General features: G+C 35.2%; 1 protein-coding gene across 1 annotated transcript in view; it reads right to left on the bottom strand.

Moving 5' to 3' along the window:
- Positions 1 to 24,003, bottom strand: part of LOC100915670 (inhibitor of carbonic anhydrase) — a 75,820-nt gene that overhangs the window by 25,385 nt on the left and 26,432 nt on the right. The window contains 8 exon segments of the mRNA XM_031959758.1: positions 3,309 to 3,322; positions 5,135 to 5,328; positions 8,911 to 9,095; positions 12,577 to 12,644; positions 15,521 to 15,668; positions 17,401 to 17,556; positions 22,335 to 22,391; positions 22,929 to 23,019. Coding sequence (XP_031815618.1) covers positions 3,309 to 3,322; positions 5,135 to 5,328; positions 8,911 to 9,095; positions 12,577 to 12,644; positions 15,521 to 15,668; positions 17,401 to 17,556; positions 22,335 to 22,391; positions 22,929 to 23,019 — 913 coding nt within the window.

Below are 24,003 nucleotides of genomic sequence, written 5' to 3'. Positions count from 1 at the left end.
AGTTAAATGCAGACTAGTTCGGAAGGAAGGCCCTAGACGTGGCAAAGTATACGAAGCAAAGAAGGGAGCTTGAACACATGTTGAAGGGAGAGGAATTATGATGCGGAGGAGGAGGTTCTGTATTTTAGGCATGAATAATAGTCCAAAGATTTGGACATTAAAGATAATGTACAAGTCTATATACTAGGCTGGTTGTCTGAAAACTAAACAGAGGAGTTTATATTTTTTCCTCCAGGCCATAAGTGGCCCTGGGAATGTATTGAGTAAAAGAATGATCTCCTGCCCTAGCTTATTTCAGAGAGAAAGGGATATTGGGATAAGGATTACCAGACTAAATCAAAAACAATAAATAATGGTAAATGTCATACAGCAAAAGCTCGATAATTAAACTGGTGAATTTATGTTAACTGAGACATAGTAGTAAACTACAAAGGTAGTTTACCTTTGCTTAATTAATAATAGGGTGAATTAGGTTGCAAGAAGGAAGGCTTATTCTATTTCAGAGAAAAACATTTAAGAACTTTGGGCATTAATCAAATAAAATTAAATAAAGTGTCTAATGAGAAAAGTGATTTTTAATAACCGATGATTTGGGAAGATCTAGGGTACCCCCTTTTTCTAAAGTCTTAAAAAGAAACTCAATTGAACTAACTGAAAGTTAAACTAACTTTTTCCTCAATCCTGATCCCATTCAACCTTATAAGGAATCTTATCTAAAATAAATTTCTGCTTAGTTTTTCCAAGACTGGGAGTAGTCTTGGTATAATGATGGTCTCTTTATCCAAGAGTAATGTTTGGGGCAATTGCACCTACCCAAACTGACTACTCAGGAGTCACTCCAAATGATGTACAGAAAGAATTTATTAGAATCTCGAGAAGCGGACCGTCCTGGCCTGTGGGTCTGAAAGGACAGCAAGGATACCCACAGGAGGAGTCTCATTCACTTGAAGATGCTTACAACTTTTATACATTTCAGACAAAGAACCCCCAAAATCCCACCCTCTATAGGTTGTGATTGGTTACATAAACCTTTATCCCCCATTTGGTCAGTGGAATGCAGTGAAAAAGGTGATATATAGACAGCTTCGGCCACTTAATTCCTTCTTTGGACAACGGAATGCAGTCCAGGTCTTATCTAAAATCATGTGACTGGGGCCTATAGGCCTGAGTTACTTTAGTTAACAGTGTCTGATCAATATGTGCTTAATCTGTAAATTCTTCACCTTTCCACAGAGTAACATAATGTCTCTCAATCCCTCATTGGAGTGAGCCTATTTCTCACTGTAATATTCTCTAATTAGTTAACCTTACTTTTTTTCAGGTATATAAACCATGAGACCAGTCACCATGATTTCTTTGACATTGGAGAGTGCTACTGACCTTTTTTTATTACTGAAATGATTACCATTACTAGTAAAATTTTTATTTACTCAGAAATATCTGTCAAAAATGTTAAATATCACATTAATATATGCTAGACATTGTGCTAGACAAGCAAAATTGAATATGTTAATTATTCCTACATTTTTGTTAATGTAGACTGCAAATGATTTACCACATTTATATGGTGACAACTTCTCAGAATCATCCTGAAAAATAAGTGTTATAAATATTATTACTATTGCTTTACATATAAAGAAACTACTTTGTTAGAATACTTTCCCGGCTGGGAGTTCTTGTACTAATGGAAATCATAGGTTTGGACTGAAGTCCAAACTACTAGAAACTACCTATTATTTTATTGTCAAACTTAAATGCAGATGATTTTAGTAAACAAATTAACATTGCCTATGTTGTATTATGTTTTAAATTTATTTTATTAACATTCCACAATTAGATTTTAGTCAAATTTGGGCAGCCATTGAGTTTTGCCTAGAGTACAAATTTAACACCTCTGAATACCATCTCTCAAGAATCACGTAGTTAAGTTTTATGCAGGTGACTTGATTGGGGTACTCTAGCTTCCACTGTAAGGGGTGATGAAGGGAAAAATCCACAAAATTCTGAGGAAGGCCCCAGTTGTACAAAAATATAGAGTTCAGTGTGGGGATTATAGTGGTTTATAGTGGAAAACTTAGAAATGAAGAAACTGTAAAAGATGAAGAGACACACTGAATGATATTCATTTACTTTATTTCTTGCTTAAATGACAGCAGATAAGCATGAAGATTCATGAAGTTAGCCTAGATGCCAATCTGGAATCATCTTTTAACAAGGAGTAAGAGAGAGGCCTCCATCACATTTGTAATGAGGCATTCTGGATTGTAAGCCCATCTGGAAGATTGTCCCACTTTTCTGGTTTCTAAGGATTAATGAACTCGCAGATAGTCAGGAGGTCTGTGGAACAGAAATGGGCAGAATATTATTTATATTATACTATTTGAATACTCTAAAAGTCTTCAAAGAATTAAAGTCATGAGTTACTCAAAGAATAATGGAAAGGAGCTTAGTGGACACTAATGTTACAATATATTATGTATAAACATATATACAACAATTAAGACTTGTACAGTAGAATGAATAAATGAAAACTATTAAGTACCCACAATGTACTATGCATGAAGAAATAGAAAATAGAAAGAGTTTTTGTTCTCAAGGTACTCATTATAATAATAATATATAAAGCAATTTAAAGGATGTCATCAGAAAAAAATATAACTACAAAAAAGAGACGAACTTGTCATGAAATGAGAACAATGAATAACTCAGTTTCATTGGTAATCATAAAATGCCAGGATTCATAGAGGCAACCCCAGCATGATGGGTGAACTCCAAGTTGAAAATTTATAATTAGAGTGGTATAAGAAGGGCAGTTCTATGTCACATGTTGATAGAGCACAAGGTTTGAAATCAGGAAGACTCATTTTCATGAGCTCAAATTCAACCTCAGACACTAATTGTATGATTCTGGGCAAATGACTTAGATCTGTTTGCCTCAGTTTCCTCATGTGCAAAATGAGTTGGAGAAGAAAATGGCAAATCAGTATGTTTGCCAAGAAAATCTTAAATGGGTCACAACGAATCACTTATGACTGAAAAACGACTGAACAAAAAAAGGAGTGATGCAAAATGAGAAGATATTGATGTTTATAGACAGGATATCAATGTAAATCTCCATCTGCCTGATGCCTTTTGTCTCCACAGAGCCAAGGTGATGACGGATAGCAATGTAGACCAGTGGTTCTCAAAGTATGGTCTAGAGAATCCTGGGGATCTCTGAAACCCTTTTAGAGGGCCTACAAATTCAAAAATAGTTTTTATTTCCAATATGGTAAATGTCTATAAATATAATCCAGATAAACAAAAACTCTTTGGAGAGATCCTCAATAATTTTTAATAGGATAAAGATACTGAAAACAAAAATTTGAGAACCACTGATCTAGACTATTGGTGGGATACTCACATCAGTAAGATCACAGGTGCACCAGAGAATAGAAGTCTTCCTTGATTTTATTTTCTGTACCACCCAATTTAGCATTTTTTTATGTATTTTCTTTTATTCCCCTTAATTGTTTCCATTTCTATTGCTTCCTCTACTAATCTACAAAGTTCTTTCAGGCAAAAACCATATAGATAGTCCCCAGTTTGCAAATAGGCTGTGCCCAGAAGTTCATATCAGCTGTTTAGAATTCAGAATACATTTAGTTATTAGTCAATAAACATTTATTAAGAACTTTTTGTGTGCCAGACACTGTGATAAGCCCTACGGACAAAATACAGTCTCTGGCCTCAAGGAGTGCAAAGGAGGAGACAACATGCAAACAACTTTGTTTAAATAAGCTACATATAAGATAAACTGGAGATACTCAAGTAAGGGAAGCACTAGAATTCAAAGAAGTAATGTTTTACATGACTAACTTTGGAGATCAGCCTGAATTAACTTCAGTACTTCTAAAGTATATTCTGCAGTATTTCATATTTTGTGGAACAGTGATTCTAAAGGAAGGTACAATCTAATTTCCAGCTTGGAGTACCAAGAATACTTTCCTTCAACAGTGGAATCTGAGACTCTTTCCCCCTGTCCCTCTTTTGCTGGTCAGTTGTACCAGGATTCTTCCAGCTCTAAGTCATTGGTTTTAGCTTTTATAATTTGGGTAGTGATTCTCGTTGGGTTAAGGCTTGGCCTAAAATGTGTGTATTTGAGTGTGTGCGTGTGTGTGTGTGTGTGTGTGTGTGTGGTTTCAAGAGTAAGTTATAGTCACAAGTATTTTATAAGAAGATAAAACCCAAGGTACCCTTCTATCCAACTCCCACCCAATTAAAACTGGGAAGACTTCTGAACTAACACATCCTTTCCTCTGAAGTCCCCCCAAATCAATCTCCCTTCTTTTCTTTTAGTTGTAACACTTGTGGCTTTTGAATCAAAATTTCTCTTTTTCCCTATCTTACTATTGATAATACATAAACATACAGATCTTTTGAAATTCCCTAAGGATTTTTTTTCCTCTTGATGGTAGTGATGGAGGAAACAAAAAGTAAAGAAAAAGGGAAGTCCCTCCCCTTTTGTTCACTTCTTTATCAGGAAAAGAATCCTGCAGAAACAATAATGAGGATATTTAAGTTCTGAAATAAGTTGTTTACATTTCAGAGGAAAAATTCTGAAATCTATATTTCAGGTTTTCTCTCATTTTCTCTTAGAAGTTTGGAGGTCTTGAGTAAAGAACAGGATGAATCATCTGCATTTGGAGTGTGAGGAAGTGAATGTGAGAAGGAGTTGCCAGCAAAGTCAGTGATGTGGAGATAGGGAATGAATAAAAAAGGCATATCTTTAGAGCTGAGGGGTTGTAACTCACTTTTCTTTCCTATTATCCCTCTTCCTCTATAGCAGTTCTGCCAGTACAAATCCAACTAAAGGACAACCTTAGGGTAAACTGAGAAGCAAGGGTTCAGTAGAATTGCTTATTCAGAAGAATAAGCAAAGGATATGAGGAGGGCCAGTCAATCTCTGTCGTTACCAGGTATTTTCCAAGTATTATATGTAAATTTCCATCTGTTTGTTTTCACTACATCTAATATACTGTTGGGCTCAAAATAAATCTTCAAAATACATTTATTTTGCTTAATGACATCCATGCTCCTTCAGGATCCATTTGTTTGTACATTCCTGATTTTCTCCCTTGAGTTTTCATTCTACTTACCTGAAGTATCTGAGCATTTTCTCAGCGATTCAATGACCTTGATATATTCTGGTCCCAGATATTTTTCATAGGTTCTTTTGTCTGGAACATTGGACAAGCATTCAGTGTTGTCTGTAAACAGGACATCTTTGGTTTTGGATTGGAACATCTGGAACATCTGCCATTCTGTTCCATTGGTCCCAAAGAGGTCCTGTATCAAATGGACATACATATGGGTGAGTGTCCATGGGATTAAACTAATGGGAAATTTCATCTAATGTCTCTCTTAACCTCGTTATAACCTTTTCCCCTTCTCATTCCTACCCAGTTAATTTCAGGTCTTCCTTCTTCATTCATAAGTATGTTGGAGTCTCATGTGATGTCTCTTACTTATAGATACTAAGTCTTCACCCAGTCAGACTTGCCTGCCTTCAATTTTTCTAATTTTAATAATGCATCACTTATAATGCAATCTCAATAATGCAATCTCCATCCTGTCTCTGACAGCCAATCCACCTTTTAAATGAATGCTTATCCCACTCAGAGGCATTTTAACAAGGCTCTCCTAGAGACAAAATACCTTATTCCAAAAGGACTGAATGATAGAATTAGACTGGGCCAACATTATAGCAAAGACTTATTTAGTGCAGAGAGGCTTTTTAGATGATCCTTCAATCATCTCCTGTAAACTGCCCCATATAGTTGGAATATACTCCTCCTTTACTTTCTGCCTCATAGAATCCTTCTTCTCTTTTAAGATGTAACTTAGTATTTTCTTTTGCATGAAGCCTTTCCTAATCCTTGACAGTTGGTGTATACCTCTCCAAATAACCTTGTTTTTAATGACTTTATATATATTTGTATTTATTAGCTAGTTATGCTTTATATATTTTATATGCATTTCCTCCTCCCCAATTAAAATGTAAGTTCCTTGATGTCAAGAATTATTTTATTTTTCATATTTGTATCCTCAGTGCCTAGCATACTGCCTTATAGTGTTTAACAAGAACTTAATTGAAGAATTTATTGATTAATAGGCAGACTGATTGGTTAAATACTCTGAGGTATAAAAACTACTCTTGGATTTTTGATGTAAAAAAATGTTTCAGAGATATAATTTCTGGATAAATTATGGCTAGCAAATAATTAATAAAAGGACTGTTCATTTGTAGCTCTTATGAACCAACAATGGATCATGGCAGCTTCTTGACACTTATATGCCCTTAGAAGAATGAGTTTTCCCAAATGACTTGGTTAACAATGAGAATTATGGATAACATAATAAGAGGTGAACCTATTCTAATGAGAGGCTAGAAGACCTCAGATTATTTCCTTGTTTTTTTCTTCTTTACCCAGACCACCCCAACCTAGTATTCTAGACCAAGGATCTACACCTAACCCCCATTCTCAAGCCTGAATAGAACACAATGGGCTTTCCCTTTGAGTGGGGTTTGAACTAGATTAAGTAAAAAGTTAATACAGTATCATTATCATTAATGTCTGTTCACATGTTGGCTGAATAACCTGCCAAGTGGCTGATTTCTGCATGAGGAAGTAGAACGGGGAAAACAATCCTAACTCAATAATTGGTCATTAATATGAAAGAAATAATCATTTTTTCTCAGAATAGTCGTTCTAATAGTTGTTAAGAAAGATCTCAGATTACAAGGGTTTTAGCTTTTCCATGCTAGAAAAATGTTATCTGCCTATAATTAATTATAATTATATAATTAATATAATTATAATATAATTAATATTATATTAATATAATATAATTATATTATATTAATTACATTAATATAATATAATATATTATAATATATAATATAATATAATTATAATTAGAATATAATATATAATTATAATTAATTATCAATATTAACTATTTGATTAAAAAACAGATCAGAAAGGATAACCACACTTATCACAGCCTCTAGCAAGAAATTAGGCACACTGCCCTCATATATATTGGGGAGGGACCTAATGATTAGAGGGAGACCTTAGATGAATTTTTCAGTCTTCCAGCTAGCTCAAGCCAAGAGAGTGATGGAGATGCAGTGCCCCTCTGCTCTCTAGTTATAAAGGTAATTTTCTCTTTGTACATTTAGAGACAATTGCAATCTTTGTTTTCAGGCTTAAGTAGGGAAAAGTCTATATCATTGGGATTGTGACCTGTTAACTGATTTCAATCTCATTCATTTATAAAGTGGAGGCTGTAAGAAGTTTGCTCCTGAAAAAAAATCAGGAAATGAAGGAATGTCACCTTTTTTTTTTTTTTTTTTTTTTTTTTTTTTTTTTTTTTTTTTTTTTTTTTTGCTGAGGTAGGGGTATATAACATATACTGTCAAACTCAATTGTATAGATTGGTTTTGGTCAACTCATTTTCTCTCTCTTTTGTTTTTTTGTTACATGGGATGACTTGCTGGGCAGGAAAGGGAGAGGAGTATACTAGAAAATGAAGATAATATAATGATATAAATATATATATATATATATTTAATTTTTAGAATATGGGTTGCTGCTGAAGAGAAAGGAAGAACTGCTGAAATAAACATCCTTCCCTGAAACCCATCCCTCTCTATCAACTATGGCCCTAAGTAACATGAGAATTCCAGGGCCCTAGACCTCTCAGAGACTGGAATTGGAGACCTTCTCTTGCCTTCCATTTTTGAAGGATCTACCTATTCCACTTGTAGCATAATATAATGCTTTCCATTAATACCTGAAAAGAATAACTATTCCTCAGTTCTTCATTACCTTCATGCCTTCTAAAATTTACTCCCTTCTCTCCACTAATTAGATATCACCCTAATTCCAGCCCTCATCACCTACTTCTCATTTGAATTATTGTATTAACCTCAGCATTTCAAGTCTCTCCCCTCTCCAATCCATCCTCAACATAAATGTTAAAATGGTCCCCCAAGCTAGAGGCTGGTCATGACACTTTTCTCAAAGACAACTTTCCTTGCTCCGTATTGTTTTGACAATAAAACTATAAATACTTTAGCCTGGCATTAAGGCCCTCTACAACCTTATTCCAACCAGTTATCTTTCGATCTTGTTCTGCTATTTTGCCCTTTAAATATTCTTCATTTGACCCAAATCAGATTCCAGTTTCCCAAACTAAACATTTCATTTTCTTCCTCAGTGCATTACCTTAAGCCACCCCTTATGCTTAGAACATATTTCCTTCTTAACTTTTCCTTTCTGACTCTATATCTTCTTTCAGGGCTCACCTCAGGTACCACCTCTTCTGTGAAGACTTTTCCAAAGACTGGCTAGGACTCAGTCCCTCCATAAAGTACCTTTTACTCATTTGTGTACATATTTTATCTCTTCCCTAAAACAGAATGGAAGCACCTTGAAAGTAAGTGCTAAAATCTTTTTATCTCTAGAAATGAGTACAATGTCTGTCCCACAGAGGGTACCTGATAAATATTTGTTGAATTTAATTGAACCTGAATTTAAGCTGCTAAGTGGTTCAGGGAATAGAGCACTGGACCTGGAATCAGGAAGTACTGAATTCAAATTTGACTTCAGCCACTTACAGGCTGCATCTGGACAAGTAACTTAACCCCCTTTTGCCTCAGTTTCCTAATCTGTAAAATGGGGATAATAATGGCACCTATCTCCCAGGATTGTTACAAAGATAAAATGAGAAAATATTTGTAAAGTGTTTTTCAAACTTTAAATATATGAATATTATTATATATTATGTTATATATACACATTATATAAAAAAAATATTATTCTTATTGTTATTGTTGTTGTTGACACTCTAAATTCCACACACCTGTTGGTTCAACAGTATATGGCGAACAAAGGCTGCCTTGTCTGGCCGTGAGACCACAGCATGATTTGGGACCTGAGCCAGATGGCAGTTTTTAGCCTCTCTCACAGGCTTCCGTTTCCCGTCTAGGCATAATAGCTCAAAGTCCCCACTCTTTAAGTTTTGGGCCCAGCTTTCTTTGTTCTGGCCTGTAGAGAGAATGGAGTTTATGATTAGCAAAAATCTCAGCTCTTGCTCTCTCGAGGAAGGAGTCTATAGGGATGGCATGAGTGATAATCAGTACCTATGCATGGGACATACTGGGCCATAGAAGTCCATATATTTGTGCCAGATCTAAATTGCAAGTTATAGAATAAGAGTTACAAGGAAATAATTTCAGAAGCAATCTCCTCCAACTCTCTCATTAAACAGTTCATTACCAGTAAGTCATCTATCTTTCTACTTCTCCAGTCCCTATATAAGTTTTGTCATCTCAGTAACTTACAGTTTATCTAGTCAGGGGTCCTCAAACTACAGCCTGTGGGCCAGATGGGCAGCTGAGGATGATTATCCCCCTCGCCCAGGGCTATGAAGTTTCTTTATTTAAAGGCCCACAAAACAAAGTTTTTGGTTTTACTCTAGTCCGACCTTCCAGTAGTCTGAAGGACAGTGAACTGGCCCCCTATTTTAAAAGTTTGAGGACCCCTGAAGATCATTGGGGAACTATGAATAGAATTGCTGCTCTTAACTCTCCTTATTGTTCACCCATTTCTTTCCTTCTGTCTTCTAATATACTACACCCTTTACCTTTCTTTCCTCTCCTATCAAAATCATCCCCATACAATTGTTCCCACCTGAAGCTCTTCTGCTCTCCTGAGTTAGAATGTGCATGTGGCTTGCTTAACTGCAGAAATTCCTGGTACTTTCAATAGTACGGGGACATTAGATATGGTTTGAATTGTGTCTGTAGGCCATAGATTCATTGAGCCATGAAAAAGAGAGAGTAAACCTATACCATTATATAGAAGTCTGGTGGGACTGATGGTTGTCTTCAAGTCCCTTCAGGGACCTCATTCAGAAGAGGAATTGTGTAAAATTGTTCTGCTCAGAGGGCACCCTTGGGAACAATGGGTAAATATTTGCAGGGAGGTCAATTTGAGCCTTGTATTGGGAAGAGCTTCCTAATAATAATTAGAAGATTAGAACAAACTGGAGGTCTGTCAGTATATGCTGGGTGATGATTTGTTTAAAGGATGTTTGTTCAGATATGGGTGGGATTGGATAATCTCAGTCCCTTCCAATGCTGAGATTCTGTGTTTGAGAGGCAAGGTGGTATAGTGGATTGAGAGATGGGTTTGAAGTCCTAAATACCTGAATTCAAATCCTGTTTGAGATGCTTACTAGCTGTGATTCTAGGCAAGTCACTTAGTCTCTCCTCGTTTTTAAAATGAAGAGGCTGGAACCTTGAAGGTCTATTTCAGCTTTCAATCTATTCTCCTATGATTCTATGTGGGTGAGTGGTTAGTGCAGTGATGCTAATGATTGTGCTAATTCTCACTTTCATGTATGTCTCTAGAGACTACTAGGTGACATAATCTATAAAGTCCTGAACCTGGAGACAGGAAGACCTGAGTTCAAATGTAGCCTTATATATTTGTTAGCTGTTTAATGCTAGGGCAAATCACTTAACATCTTCCTGCCCAAATTTCCTCATCTATAAAATGAGTAATAATAGGACTTACCTCACAAGGTTGTGAGGATAAAATGAGAGATTTTTAAGGCAGTTATCTGAGTGTCTGCATATAGAAGGCAGTTATCTGAGTGTCTGCATATAGAAGGCACTTTATAAGTATTTCCATCTATCTATCTCTTTCCTAGGCTGGAACTGTATGGGCTACATATCTAATTAGCACAGAAGTTTTACTCTGTTTCTTATCTTAGCTAGTTTACATCTCATAGACAATTTTGTGGTTCATTCCCAGGGATTTACTATTTTGCTACCAAATCTTGTAGTCATATCAAATTTACAAAGCCTACTACCTCAGTTAAGAATTCTCAAGCTCAAGATATTCACCATTTTCAACCTCTCTGGTAGCTAATATTACAAGTATGCACCACCATGCTTGGCTCATTTATGTTTTAACACTCTTCTAGAGTACAAGCTCTAGGAGGAAAAATTTCTTATCCAAGCTTCATACATCATAGAATCATAATATTAATACTAGAAGTGGTATTAAAGATGATCTAGTCCAACCCATTAATTTTATAAATGAGAGATGAAATAATTTGCTCAAAATCATATATAAGTATATAAGAAAATAACAGAGCCAGAATTCAAATCCAAATCCTCTGTCTTTGGTTCCTTTTTTCACTCTATCATACTGTACTCCTTGGGACCTAGGAAAGTGCTCTGTTTAAAGAAGGTATTTAATAAATGCTTGCCAAATAGAATTTTAGAAGTTTCATGTAGACTCATGGAATCACAGAATTTTAGAATTGGTAAAACAACCCACAGTCTAACATGTATATCAGAGAAATTCCTCCTATCACATATCTGCCACATATAGTTTCTACTGGAAGACCTTCAAGGAGAGAGAAACTACCATCTCTCAAATATATTATTCCACTTTTGGGCAGCTCTAATCCTTAGGAACATTTTCCTTAGATCAAATCTAAATTGACCTACTTGCACTTTCTACCTATTGTTCCTAGTTTGGGATCAAGCAGAACAAGTCCACCCATATCCTCTTCCACATGAGACCATTAAAGTTCTTGAAGACAATTATCATGTTTTCCCTGGGTCTCTTCTTCTCCAAGATGAGTATTACTACCTTGAATCAAACCTCATTGGACATAGACTCAAGGCCATTTTTAAATTACTTCCAATTTATCTTATCTCTTATTTGTACATAGTTTTTTGCATGGTGTCCCCCTCATTATACCATGAACTCCTTGAGGTGAAGAACTTTGAGTTTGGGGTATATGTGTATATGTTTTTATGTCTCCCAGTGCTTAATAAATTGTCTATTACATATTAGGCATTTGACTTGGTTTGGCTATCTTGGGTGATCTTTAGGTATTCTTTAGCTGTTTACCAATGTCTTTTTCAAATTGTGGTGTCCAGAACTTACAAGATACTTCAGATATAATCCGATAAGGACAGAGCACAGAGGAGCTATCACCTTCTTAATCCTGGAAATTATGCTACTCTCAGTGCACCCCAAGAATGAGTTAGATTTTTCAACTGCCCCATCATACTACTGATTCATATCGACCTTGAAGTTAACTAAAACTTCTAGCTCCCTTTAGAACAGCTATTGTCTCACAATGTCTCCTTCCTCAATTCTTTATTTGTAAAATTTGCTTTTTGAACTAAAGATAATTAGATTTATCCCAGTGCCCTAGCTCTTCAAGACCTATTTGTATCTTGACTCTAATCTAAGTGTGATAACTATCCTTCTTAGTTTAATCTGTAAATTTGCTGATCTGTAAATAAGATCTATACATTTATTGAACACGTCATCTAGGCTTATTATTGTTTGCTTTTTTCAAGAAAAATGTTGGTGCCTAGAACCACAAAGATGAAGAATTCATGAAACTTTCTCATATACTTAACTGACTTCCACAGAGATCAATATATTTTGGATAATATGATTCTAGGGGCAGGTAAAAGTATAGTCAATGACATACCATCTGTATTTTCCAGGACAGTGCTGTGTTTCACAAAGGCAACATCTCCTTTATTCTCAGCCAGACACCTATAGAAAAAGAAGAGAAGAGAGGGGAGGAGAAAGAAGGAGTGGGGGAAAAAAAGGAAAGTATATTAGAGGAGAGAACAGGAGAGAAGAGAGGAGAGGATCAAGTAAAAGAAAGAGAGAGAAAATCAGTGTTAGGATGTTATTTTCTTTCCTTAAAGAGCAATTCATTTTAGGATCATATACCTTTCATTTAAAGGAACCATTTTGCACATGTAATGCTTTTCATCTTCCTAGCAATAATAAAAACAATCCAAGACTGTCACCAAAAATAAAGATAAAAAGGAAAAGTTTCCATTAAGCTTTTTAGATTTAAAAAAAATTCTAAAATTTTTGCAGTCAGTAACTTATACTTAAATAAAAATTTGAGGTTTATATTTGGCTTTTATATTGAAATCTTTAAAAAATATATCAAAAATGCATTATTTATGACACATTTCTATAATAGTTCATTGTATGCATGATTTCATTTGTTATGAATGCTCACCTCCATCACTGTAGAGAGCAATTTAAGCATAAGTTTTTTTTTAATTTTATGCAACACTTGTCCATGGTCCTTCTATAATTTCTTCACAAGGATTCTGTCCAACTATCTGAAGACTTTCCTCTTGATTTCTTAATATTACATGGAGAACTGATATCATCAGGTCATCAATTGTATTTCATTCTTGTACTTTGCTGGTCCACTACCTTTTCCATCCTTATGTACCCTAGATATCTTTTATGCCTTTCATCATTCATTATATGCTCTATCTTTTTTTTTTCTCCATTATCCTTTGGATAATCTATAGTTTTGATCCTTCAGACACGAGAATTCCATGATTCATAGTCACAGAGCACTTCTAGAGAGCTCTGATACTATAAAATTGTTGGATTTTATTTCAAGAGGAAATTCTTTTGGAAGAGGAGGGGAGTAGGCAGGGTTATCAGAAATACTGCACAATTTCCCAAATGAAAGTACAGTCTCTCTCTTTTCCTCTTAAATTTAATTTTTATAAATCAATATATTACTGATGTTAATTGAGAGACTAAAGGCATATTGTCTGGTTGATTTATAGACTGTGTTAAAGTTTGCAAGAAAAATAGATAACCTAATTCTTAGATTTCTATCAGAATCCCTGTTCCTGTACAATAGTTTTATGAGGAATGAAATGACATTCTTGGTGCTGTTAAAAATTAATATGAGACATAATTCTTAGTTTTTTCTTCTAATAAATGCAGGTTTCATTAGGAGCTATTTTTTGTCATTCTTTCCATTTGAAATATTTATTCAATGACATCTTTACACTACTTTGTGGTAGCCAAAATTCAAAATATATGACCCCTAAGCACTGGGAGATTCTGATTAGTAAAACAAAATCAAATTATGTCTTTTATAGATTTGGTATTAGTTCTGTTTTCATGGCTTCCAATTCTTTAGATTAAGGAATAATATTCTAAAATCAAAGAAGTGGGGATGTTATTCCATGAAACATTGTTCCTTTGTGTGTGGCTATATTTAAGTGTTTAATTTTTATTTCTTCTCGTGCTCTCTCTAGTCTGTATTTTCTTTGTTTCAGTCTCTATGTGTCTGTCTCTCAATGAATTTTGTTTTTTCCATCTCTCTTCCCAACCCTATTTCTTAACTGACCATCACAATGACTGAAGTTATTTTCATTATTTATTATAGTAATTGTAATAAGGACACATCATTTTTTGTTGAAAGAATACTTTCTGTTCTTAATTTAAAAGATTGGTTGCTAAAATGTTTAATATTTATCTCTCAAAAACAACACTGAATGTGTTTGTTTATTTCTTATGTGGGAGCTTTAATGGATTTTTCCTAGGGGTTAATGGACTTCATTTGGGAGAAAGTACAGTAAGACATAGTAGATAGACCACTAGACATACAATTAGAAAAACATGATTCAAATTTATCTTCAAACACTTGTTAGCTAGTTGTATAACCCTAGGCAAGCCATTTACTCCTTCTTAACCTCAGTTTCCTGATCTGTAAAATCAAATAGTTGAACCACATGCCTTCCAATTTTTCTTCTAGCTTTAAATCTGTGATCATATAATTAAAAAAAAAATCCCATCCCTTTTGGAAGACAAAAAACATCTATTCAAAGCTACTTCTATCTTTACAGGTTAAGAAGCAGGTTAAGAAGTTAGCACTGATTTCTCTACATTGTGATAATATAGGCTTCTTGAAATTGGAATAATGACAAGAAAAATAAGATAATTATTAGAAGTATGCCAAGAAAATAAGGAACAGAAACTGTTGCTGTTGGTGATGGTGAAGGAAATGGAATTTGATTTATCAGAGGTAGTGGAGCATAGAGGTGGGATAGTGTGAATTTGGGAAAAGTCAATTGAATTCTCAGTGCTCTAAATCAGGGGTTTCAAATGGATCCTTGCAGGCTACATATTAACTTTAAAAATCACAAGTTGATATTATCTATGATTTATTATTTTTAATTTATTAAATATTTCCCAATTACATTTATAACAGATTCTACTTGCATATAGTTGCATACTTCAAATTTGACACCTCTTCTCTAGATAACTCTTTGACACTAGAAGTACTGACCTGTATTGGCAGAAAAAACTTTCCTCACCTAAAAGTTCCCTATTCTCATGAAACCACAAAACCAGGCCTTAAGAAGAGGTTAAGAACCAGTAGTCTAGATCATATAGAATATATGACTCTAGAAGATATATGAGTCTATATAATATAGAATGGAGGGAACATCCCTTTTCTTCAGGTAATTCTTTATTACTCATTTATTAGAAGAAAGGTATAGAAGAAAGGTCAATGTCTATTGACCTGGTAAAAGGTCAAGAAAGGAAAATAAATAACTTTTTATCTGAACACTAATTTTCTCTGTCACACTTACCTGAAAGCCCCTGTGTAGCCATAATATTTTTCTTTGCTATTAGCAGCACATTTGTTCAAATCCCCTCTCCCTGGACTCCCAACACATAAGGCACAGAGGCTAGAATTAACATCAGCACCAGGAGCACAGGATTCACTGAAGTATTTATCTGTAAAGAGCAAAGATAGTCATTCTACCAGAATTAATATAGAAGTCCTATCCTTTACAAGAGCAAGGGGATGATCAGAGCATTCTTCAGTGGCTTTGATGAGTTTCCCCCAAATTGACCTTGTTAAATTATAAGGGCATGAGTCTTATTTTAGAAACAACTGAGGGACCATTCTCCATGGAGTGTTGGTATTCCTACTAAGGAATGGATAGATTTTGAAGGAGCTATCCTTAGTCCCCCTCCCCACTCCCTCACATATTCTGAGAATACAGACAAGGAAAGAACAGAACAGACCTTAATTTTGGGAGTGGGAGAGACTGTGTTCAGTTTCTTTACTCCGAGGCTCCAAGCAATTAATGACAATTTTGGATCCATCTCCAGACCCTGCCTTTATGCTAGCTGTCCCCCAAACCTAAAATGCTCTCCTACCTTTCCCCTAACTCCTAATTTCCATTACTTTCTTCAAACCTCAAATTGTATCCTTTCTTCAGGAAATCTTCCCTCAGTTTCTCCCACTCTCACCCTCACCCCTGCTAATATCTTCCTCAGAGATTAAATGACCCAAGCAGCATTATCCTGGAATTTAATTTGCTAGCCAGAGAAAACAGATTTCTTACACAGCAGCAACTTTGGGAGATGCTTCCTAGGTAAACTCAATTTTTTTTTTAATAGCCTTTTATTTACAGGATATATGCATGGGTAACTTTACAGCATTAACAATTGCCAGTAGGTAAACTCAATTTTAAGACTTCACAAATTTAAGGATTCTTAAAATTTTAAGAGTTAAGGGATGAGACCTTCAAGATCAGGGTTTCTTAGATTCAAGATTAGGGTTTCTAGAGCCTACAGATCTCTTGGAGATCTGTGAACTTGGATGGGAATTTATTTTCATATCATATATGTTTTTATTTGATGCATTAAAACATTACTCTGGAAAAGATTCCCTCTATAGGAAACTGATAAAGGATTATATGACAGAAAAAAGGTTATGAACCTTTAGACCAGAGAAGTGCAATATGTTTGTTGGAGAATGAAGAGAAACAGTATAGTTCCTAAAGCTCAGTCCTGCTTTGTGATTGCAAAGGCCTGTCCCAGCACAAAAAACAGACAGGAAAAAAAAAAAAGAAAAGAAAAATTTTAAAAGAAAAAAAAGGAAAGTCTACTCCCAGTCAACGGATCATCTTGTGCTACTTACATCCTCTTTATAAAGTACTAGTGAGCACACCTCTACTATGCCCCTTTGATGTCCCCAAAGGTTAAATGGACAACTCATCAAATTGATCTGAGATTCTCCGATCACCCCCTACTCCTCTCACCATGTTACAAATTTCTGTTTTAATCTTCACAATTGTTTAAATTAAGTAGGGGCATATGGTTATAATATTAGAATCTGAAATAAATTTGAAATTTGTAAAGAACCTTTGAAAAGTCTATGAGCAATTAAGGGGTTCAGTTCAGGGAAAGAAAATAAATTTTTAAATTTTTAAAATAAATTTTAAAAAATCTAATCTCCTATATATAGAAAGTTAGCATACAAACTCCACCATCACCCAGGTTCTTTGGTTCTTCAGGAGACTCTTTGTGTCTATTTTAACCTGATTTCATCTGTATAATAAAAATGTTTTGTGTATGGGAGCAGTATGACTTTATACCAAGATTTGCAGACTCTATCCCACTCCTTTTCCAACTCCTAAAAAGCCCTGTTCTTATTTGTTTCAGACAACCACCTTACCAAATTCACAGGAGTTGGTTTGATCATGTATCAGGCTCATAGGAATGTTCCAACCAGCAGCTCTGTTAATCCCTGTATGGCAGGACTTTTTGCCTTGCAGAGAGCCCCACTTGAGATTAGCATCTGATTTCTTAACAACTGCCACAGCATAATAGCCTTGTAAGATACATAGAAAAGCAAATATTAATGCAAGGCCAGGAGAAATCCTTGAGTTAGGTGTTTCATCAGGTGCAACTAGCTTCTGCCTACCCAGGTCTTCTCTTCATTTTGGGGAAAAGCAAGATTTCCCCCAATTCCTATATCTCTTCCCTCCCTTTATAGCTGTCCTCCCTTCCTTTTCACAGGAAGAAATTGAGGATCAGAATTCAAATGATTTACCTGAGGTCACACAACTCTTAGGCTCAGTGTAAGAGACTTGTCAGAGGTACAGGTGGATTGGGTTCCCCTGGGAAGTAGTTGGTTCTCCCTTTATGGAAATCTCCAGCAAGAAATGAAATAACTATTTGTTGAGTAAGTTGCAGGTAATTTTTGCTTAGATAATAAACAGATTATTTTTCAGGTAGGCCTTTTCCCATTATGTTATAATGCCACTCAATTTAGGTATAAGAAACTTACCAAGAACTCCACAGGCTCACTGATGAATGAATGCAAGAAAGATTTATTTTACATTCTTGCAAGAATGTAGACATACCTCTGGTTCTCCAAAGACAGCATTTTATTTTCTGTCCTTAAGTACAAATCCCTCTTCTAATTCCCCATTAACTGGATGTTACAGAAGTTACATAACGTGGATCTCCACCCCTCATCTGCCCACAATGAGTTTACATTCTAGAAGGGGGAAAGTAACAGAGGAGGACTGAGGGCAAAGAACAAAAAATTCTTTTCAAATCTCACATTACCGTCCCTGATTATGAAAGCCAGACCCAGCCCCCAAGGAGCTTACATTCTTTTAGGGGAAGATAAACTCCACCCTTAATTATTCCTTGATGTCCTCTTAGGCTTCAGTTTTCTAATTTAAGTTTAATTTCTCCAATTTAATTTTCATAATTGTGGAAACCAAATGCTCATTCATTTCTCATATAGGTTTTCAAATCTTTTTTATAGCTTCACTTTTTTAAAACACATGGAACAAAAGTTATCATCTGTTTTTCTTAAATAACTACATACTTTAAAGCTTATAGGTTTCTCCTGCTCTAGACCTTTTTTAACAGAATCTTTACTGAGCTGTGGCTGAGCTCCACAATGTGTGCAGACTTTCTCCAGCAATGGATAAAGCTTATTTTGGGTATATGTATCACTAAAGCAGCTGACAATTTTCAAACAGTTTTGGAGCTATTTGGGGTTGCTATAGAATTGTTAAAATGAAGAAATTAAGATTGATTGATATAATATAATTTTATGGTCCCCTGATTTTAGGGGGATTTCTATTCTAACAATAAGTCAGTAATCCTAAATCTTCTAGCTTTGGAATCTGCCTCAAGAAACTCCCACACCCAGCCCTCTTTGTAGTGGCCAGAAATTGGAAACTGAGTAGATGCCCATCAATTGGAGAATGGCTGAATAAATCGTGGTGTATGAATATTATGGAATATTATTGTTCAGTAAGAAATGACTAACAGGATGATTCAGAGAGGCCTGGAGAGACTTATATGAACTGATGCTGAATGAAATCAACAGGACCAGGAGATCATTATATACTTCAACAACAATACTATATGATGATCAATTCTGATGGACCTGGCCATCCTCAGCAATGAGATCAACCAAATCATTTCCAATGGAGCAGTAATGAACTGAACCAGCTACGCCCAGAGAAAGAACTCTGGGAGATGACTAAGAACCACTACACAGAATTCCCAATCCTTATGTTTTTGTCTGCCTGCATTTTTTATTTCCTTCACAGGCTAATTGTACACTATTTCAGAGTCTGATCCCTTTTGTACAGAAAAATAATGGTTTGGACATGTATACTTATTTTGTATTTAAATTATACTTTAACATATTTAACATGTATTGGTCATCCTGCCATCTAAGGGAGGGAGTAGGGGAAGGAGGGGAAAAATTGCAACAAAAGGTTGTCAATTGTCAGTGCTGTAAAACTACCCAGCTGTAAAATTACCCAGCTGTAAAAAAAAAAATTAATCTCAAGGAGCTTAACAATTGTGTTTTTCTTTTCTTTGTATGTACAGGGGTTTGCTCACTGCTTGACACAGTAGGTGCTTTCTGTGTTTTCAGTTTTCAGTTTCATAATTGCCTCTGTCTCTTGTTTAGTTATATCTCCTATCCGAAAGCCACGAGAGGCATATGATCTGCTTCTTTTCTAATTTTTAAAAATAATATGATCTTTAATATTAAGTATGCATAACAATATAGCACTGCATTTGTATAGCACCTACTATGGCCAGGCTTTGGATCAAATGCCTTACAATTATTACCTCATTTGATCCTCACAAGAACTCTGCAAAGTAGGTGTTAATGTTATCCTTATTTTACAAGTGGGGAAACTGAGGGTAAATAAAAATTAAGTGACTTGCCCAGGGTCACATAGCTAGTAAGTGTCTGAGGTCAAATTTGGACTCAGGATTTCTTAAGTCCAGTTCCAGCACTCATCTACTGCACTACCTAGCCTCCTCTAGCAAATGCTTAATATTTATTTACTGTTTTGAATTTAAGGACCTGTTTCCAATGTACCCTTTTAGCCTTATTTTCCTATATTTCCTTTCACATTGTATAAGCCAGACAAAATGGCCTCTTTATTACTATTCACATATAATATTCTGCTTCCCCGTTTTTTCCTGTGTATGTACATGCTTGGAATGCTCTCCTTCTTCAGCTCAGCTCTTCAGTCTCTAGATTCTTTTCAAGCTTAGTTCAAGCCTAGCTTCTAAATGAGGCCTTTCCTGATTGCCCCATCTGATAGTGCCTTTGCTCAAATTTTACTTGTATTTATTTTTTAATCTATTTTTTATTAGAGGTAGCTCTGGTATAAGAGCTGGTTGAGGAACCATGAAGACCTGTGTTCAAATGCTGCCTTTGACACATACTTACCATGTGACCCTGGACAAATTACATAATCTCTAAGTATTCTAGCCTATAGCTTCTTAAACAGCCCCTCGTAGAAATGAATGTGGGGGTCATGAAATTATGATTTATTATCAGTAAATTTGTATTTGTACACCTAATTTATATACTTGGGGTCATGTAAAAGTTTCTTGGGTGAAAAGAGGTAGCAAGTAGAAAAAGATCAAGAAACTCTGCTCCTAGGCAAGTCTCTTAAGATTCTGAATTGCATAGAAGGTGCCAGCTTACATTGGCAGGAGGAGTTTTCTCATGTGGGAGTTCCCTAAATTAGTGAATCTGATCTGATTCAGATACTTTAATATATTCATTTATGTACATTTTTTTCTGCCCCCAGTAGAATATAAGCCCCTTGAGGGCAAGGACCCTTTCCATTTTTATCTTTGTAGTCCTAGAACCTGGAATATAATAGATACTTTAAAAATATTTTTAAAAATTGATTTATTGATCATTGATGGAGCCAGCATGACACAGCACTAAGAGATCCAGAATCATTCTGATTTTGCCACTAATTCACTATATGATTTTTAAAAATCATATGGCCTTTCTGTGCATCTATGTCCAGAAATGAGATTGGCTCTAGAAGTGATTTCTTATTTAGGAAAGGAGTATGGACCAGATGAACTCATATCCCTTCTAATTCTGAGATTCTGGGATTTATGAAGATCCCTTAGTGTACTTAATGCCCTAATAAATGAGTGTTCCAAGGTGTTAGAGCTTTTTCCCTTCAGGATCCTTCCTTCAAGGAATAGTTTGGATGTTTGGGAGAAGTTTTAAAAAAATTAAACCATGATGGCATCTAAAAGAGCTTTTAAGCTGTAAAGTATTGTATCACTCCAGATATTGTTATAATTAGTACTATTATAAGCATAGGGAAATTTATATCTTTTTCTTCAATACACATTCCATTCAACAATCATTTATCTAGTTATTTTTGGTTCTGACCTATGATGTCATCTTTGTAGGGAAATTTTCTTTTTTTCTTTTTTCTTTTTATTTGCATAGGGAAAATTTCAATGAGAAAACTCCTCATTGTTTTCTGGACATTGAGACATTCCCATGTGTTTTGGACCTAGTTATCCTGACTTCAAAACTGGCTCTCTCTTCCCTACACAGGACTGCTTCTTCAACATGCATTCTAAAGCACTTACTACATGCTAGCAGGATAGCTGGGTGGCTCATTAGATAGAGTGTTAGGGTTGGGATCAATAAAATTCATCTTTGCTGAGTTCAAATCTGGTCTCAGACACTTAGTAACTTAGTGGACTTAACAAGTCACTTAACCCTGTTTACCTCAGTTTCCTCATCTGTAAAATGAGCTGGAGAAGGAAATAACAAAACACCTTAGTATCTCTGCCCAAAAAAACCCAAAAGGGATCACAAAAAGTCAGACATGATGGAAAAACAACAACAAATGTACTAGTAAGCTCTTGGGGCACTATGATAGACAGAGGGGGGAATGTACAAATTAAGATGGAAACAACTACTGCGCTCAAGAAGCTTGCATTCTACATTCTTCTCCTTCTACGACTCTGAGAATAATTCATATTTCTTAGAACTAGATATAGTAATTTCATCTGGGCTGGTAGGTTTCATCATAATCAAGAAAATTTCTAAAAAATTATTCATGTATTCTTGATTTTAATCTGACCTTAGGCTAATAATGCATAGTCCCTGACCTCAAGCTATGCCATATCTAGAGAACAATGTCCACAGAAGCAGTCATCTAATGACTCTTGAACATTTTCAAAACTGAACTTGACTTCCTACAGACTCATTGAGTTTCTTTATAGCTTTTTTTCCCCTCAAGTATTAAAAATTTCCTTCCTCTCTCTAAGTTACCAATGTAGACTCACCTTCAATAGGTTTAATGGGACAAAGAGGCCCTTGCCCATGATTGGAATCCTTAGTCTCTGAAAATATAAGGATAAATGAGATGTCATCTTTCATTAGCATTTACTGAGTTAAATATCAGGATTCTTTAATAATAACTGTTTAATGTCATATTCCTTTGTTTTTTCCATAATTTAGCATAAAGTGAATTAAAAAAAAAACTGATTGAATTCAAACAAGGCTCATTTAGCTATTATCTGATTATGTAGCTTGTAGACAATCTTTTTTCTTTTTCCTTTTCCCACCTGTTTTTTTTTTTTTTTTTTCTTTTCCTTGTGGCCATTCTAGCACTTATTAGATCCTCTCTTCTGTGGAGAATGGGCAGGGGTGGAGAGAAGAACTGAAACTTACTCCTTGGTATGATGAAAGAAATTTAAAATAAATGATTAAACTAAGATATTTTGATGAACTCTGAACTTCTGTTGACCCATTCTGTTATCCTTACCATCTCTGAATTCCAACCCTGCAAATAGTCCAATAAAATCTATTTGTAAAATATCATTTTGTCATGAATAAGATGGGAGTCAGTTATCAAGGGAAGATCTCATTCAACTTACTGTAATTCTCTGCCAGGACAATCTCCAGACCACATTTGCCAGCAATATAGATAAATCCTCCATCCAAGCTCATGGCTTCAGCTTCCCCTTTCTACAATGGCAAAACAAATATTAGAGAGAAGAATGGATGGAATAAGTATTTATTAAGTACATACTATGTGGTAGGCACTGTGCAAAGCACTTAACAAATATTATATCATTTGATTATTAGCAAAATAACTGGATCATTTCCTGTCCCATCTTTCTTATAGCTCGCCATAATTTCATTGCATACAAGATGACTGCTGGCAAATGGAGGCCCAGGACTAGATTTTCTGCCAGATACTATTCAGAGAATACGCCATATGGAAGGGAGATGTAGAAAAATAATAACAGTAGTAACTTCTGTCTATATACTGCTTTGTCCATATACACATCTACAAAGCATTCCTATGCAGATCTTTACCACAATGAATGTGTTTTAGTTTGCAAGAAAATGAGCACAATGTTTGTGGGGAGAATATTGGAATTGCTAGTACATTGCAATTTAATTAAATGTCCTTGAGACAAATAGCATGATGGATAGAGAACATTGAGCCCGGAGTCAGAAAGATCTGAGTTCAATTGAGTCCTTAGACACTTCTTACCTGGGTGATCCTGTCCAAGTCATTTAACTTCTGCTTCAGTTTCTTTAATTATTAAATGGGAATCATAGCAACCCTACTTTTCAGGGTTGTTGTAAAAATCAAATAAAATATTTGTAAAATGCTTATTCCTCTCTTCCACCCACTTTGTTATGAATTTAGGGGTTTGTGACTGACTGATAAAAGTAAATATAATTGTAGGTATTTGGGACCAAGTTTTTGAAGAGGACTGGGCCCAGAGTGATCAGGCAGCTACATATTCAACTAATTCATGTGTTAAATCATAGTATTACAACTTAAAGATCATCAGCTTTAATCCCTCTAATTTATAGATGAGGAAACAGGCCCAGAAACATTGTGAGACCCTGAAGTCCACATAAGTGGTAAGAGGCAGAGCTAATTTAAGATTCTAAGGCAAGTCCTCTGACTTTAAATACAGGATTCTCTCTCCT

The sequence above is a fragment of the Sarcophilus harrisii genome, chromosome 3 (genome assembly GCF_902635505.1).
Source record: "Sarcophilus harrisii chromosome 3, mSarHar1.11, whole genome shotgun sequence".
NCBI lineage: Eukaryota > Metazoa > Chordata > Mammalia > Dasyuromorphia > Dasyuridae > Sarcophilus > Sarcophilus harrisii.
This window is presented reverse-complemented; position numbering and strand designations above follow the sequence as displayed.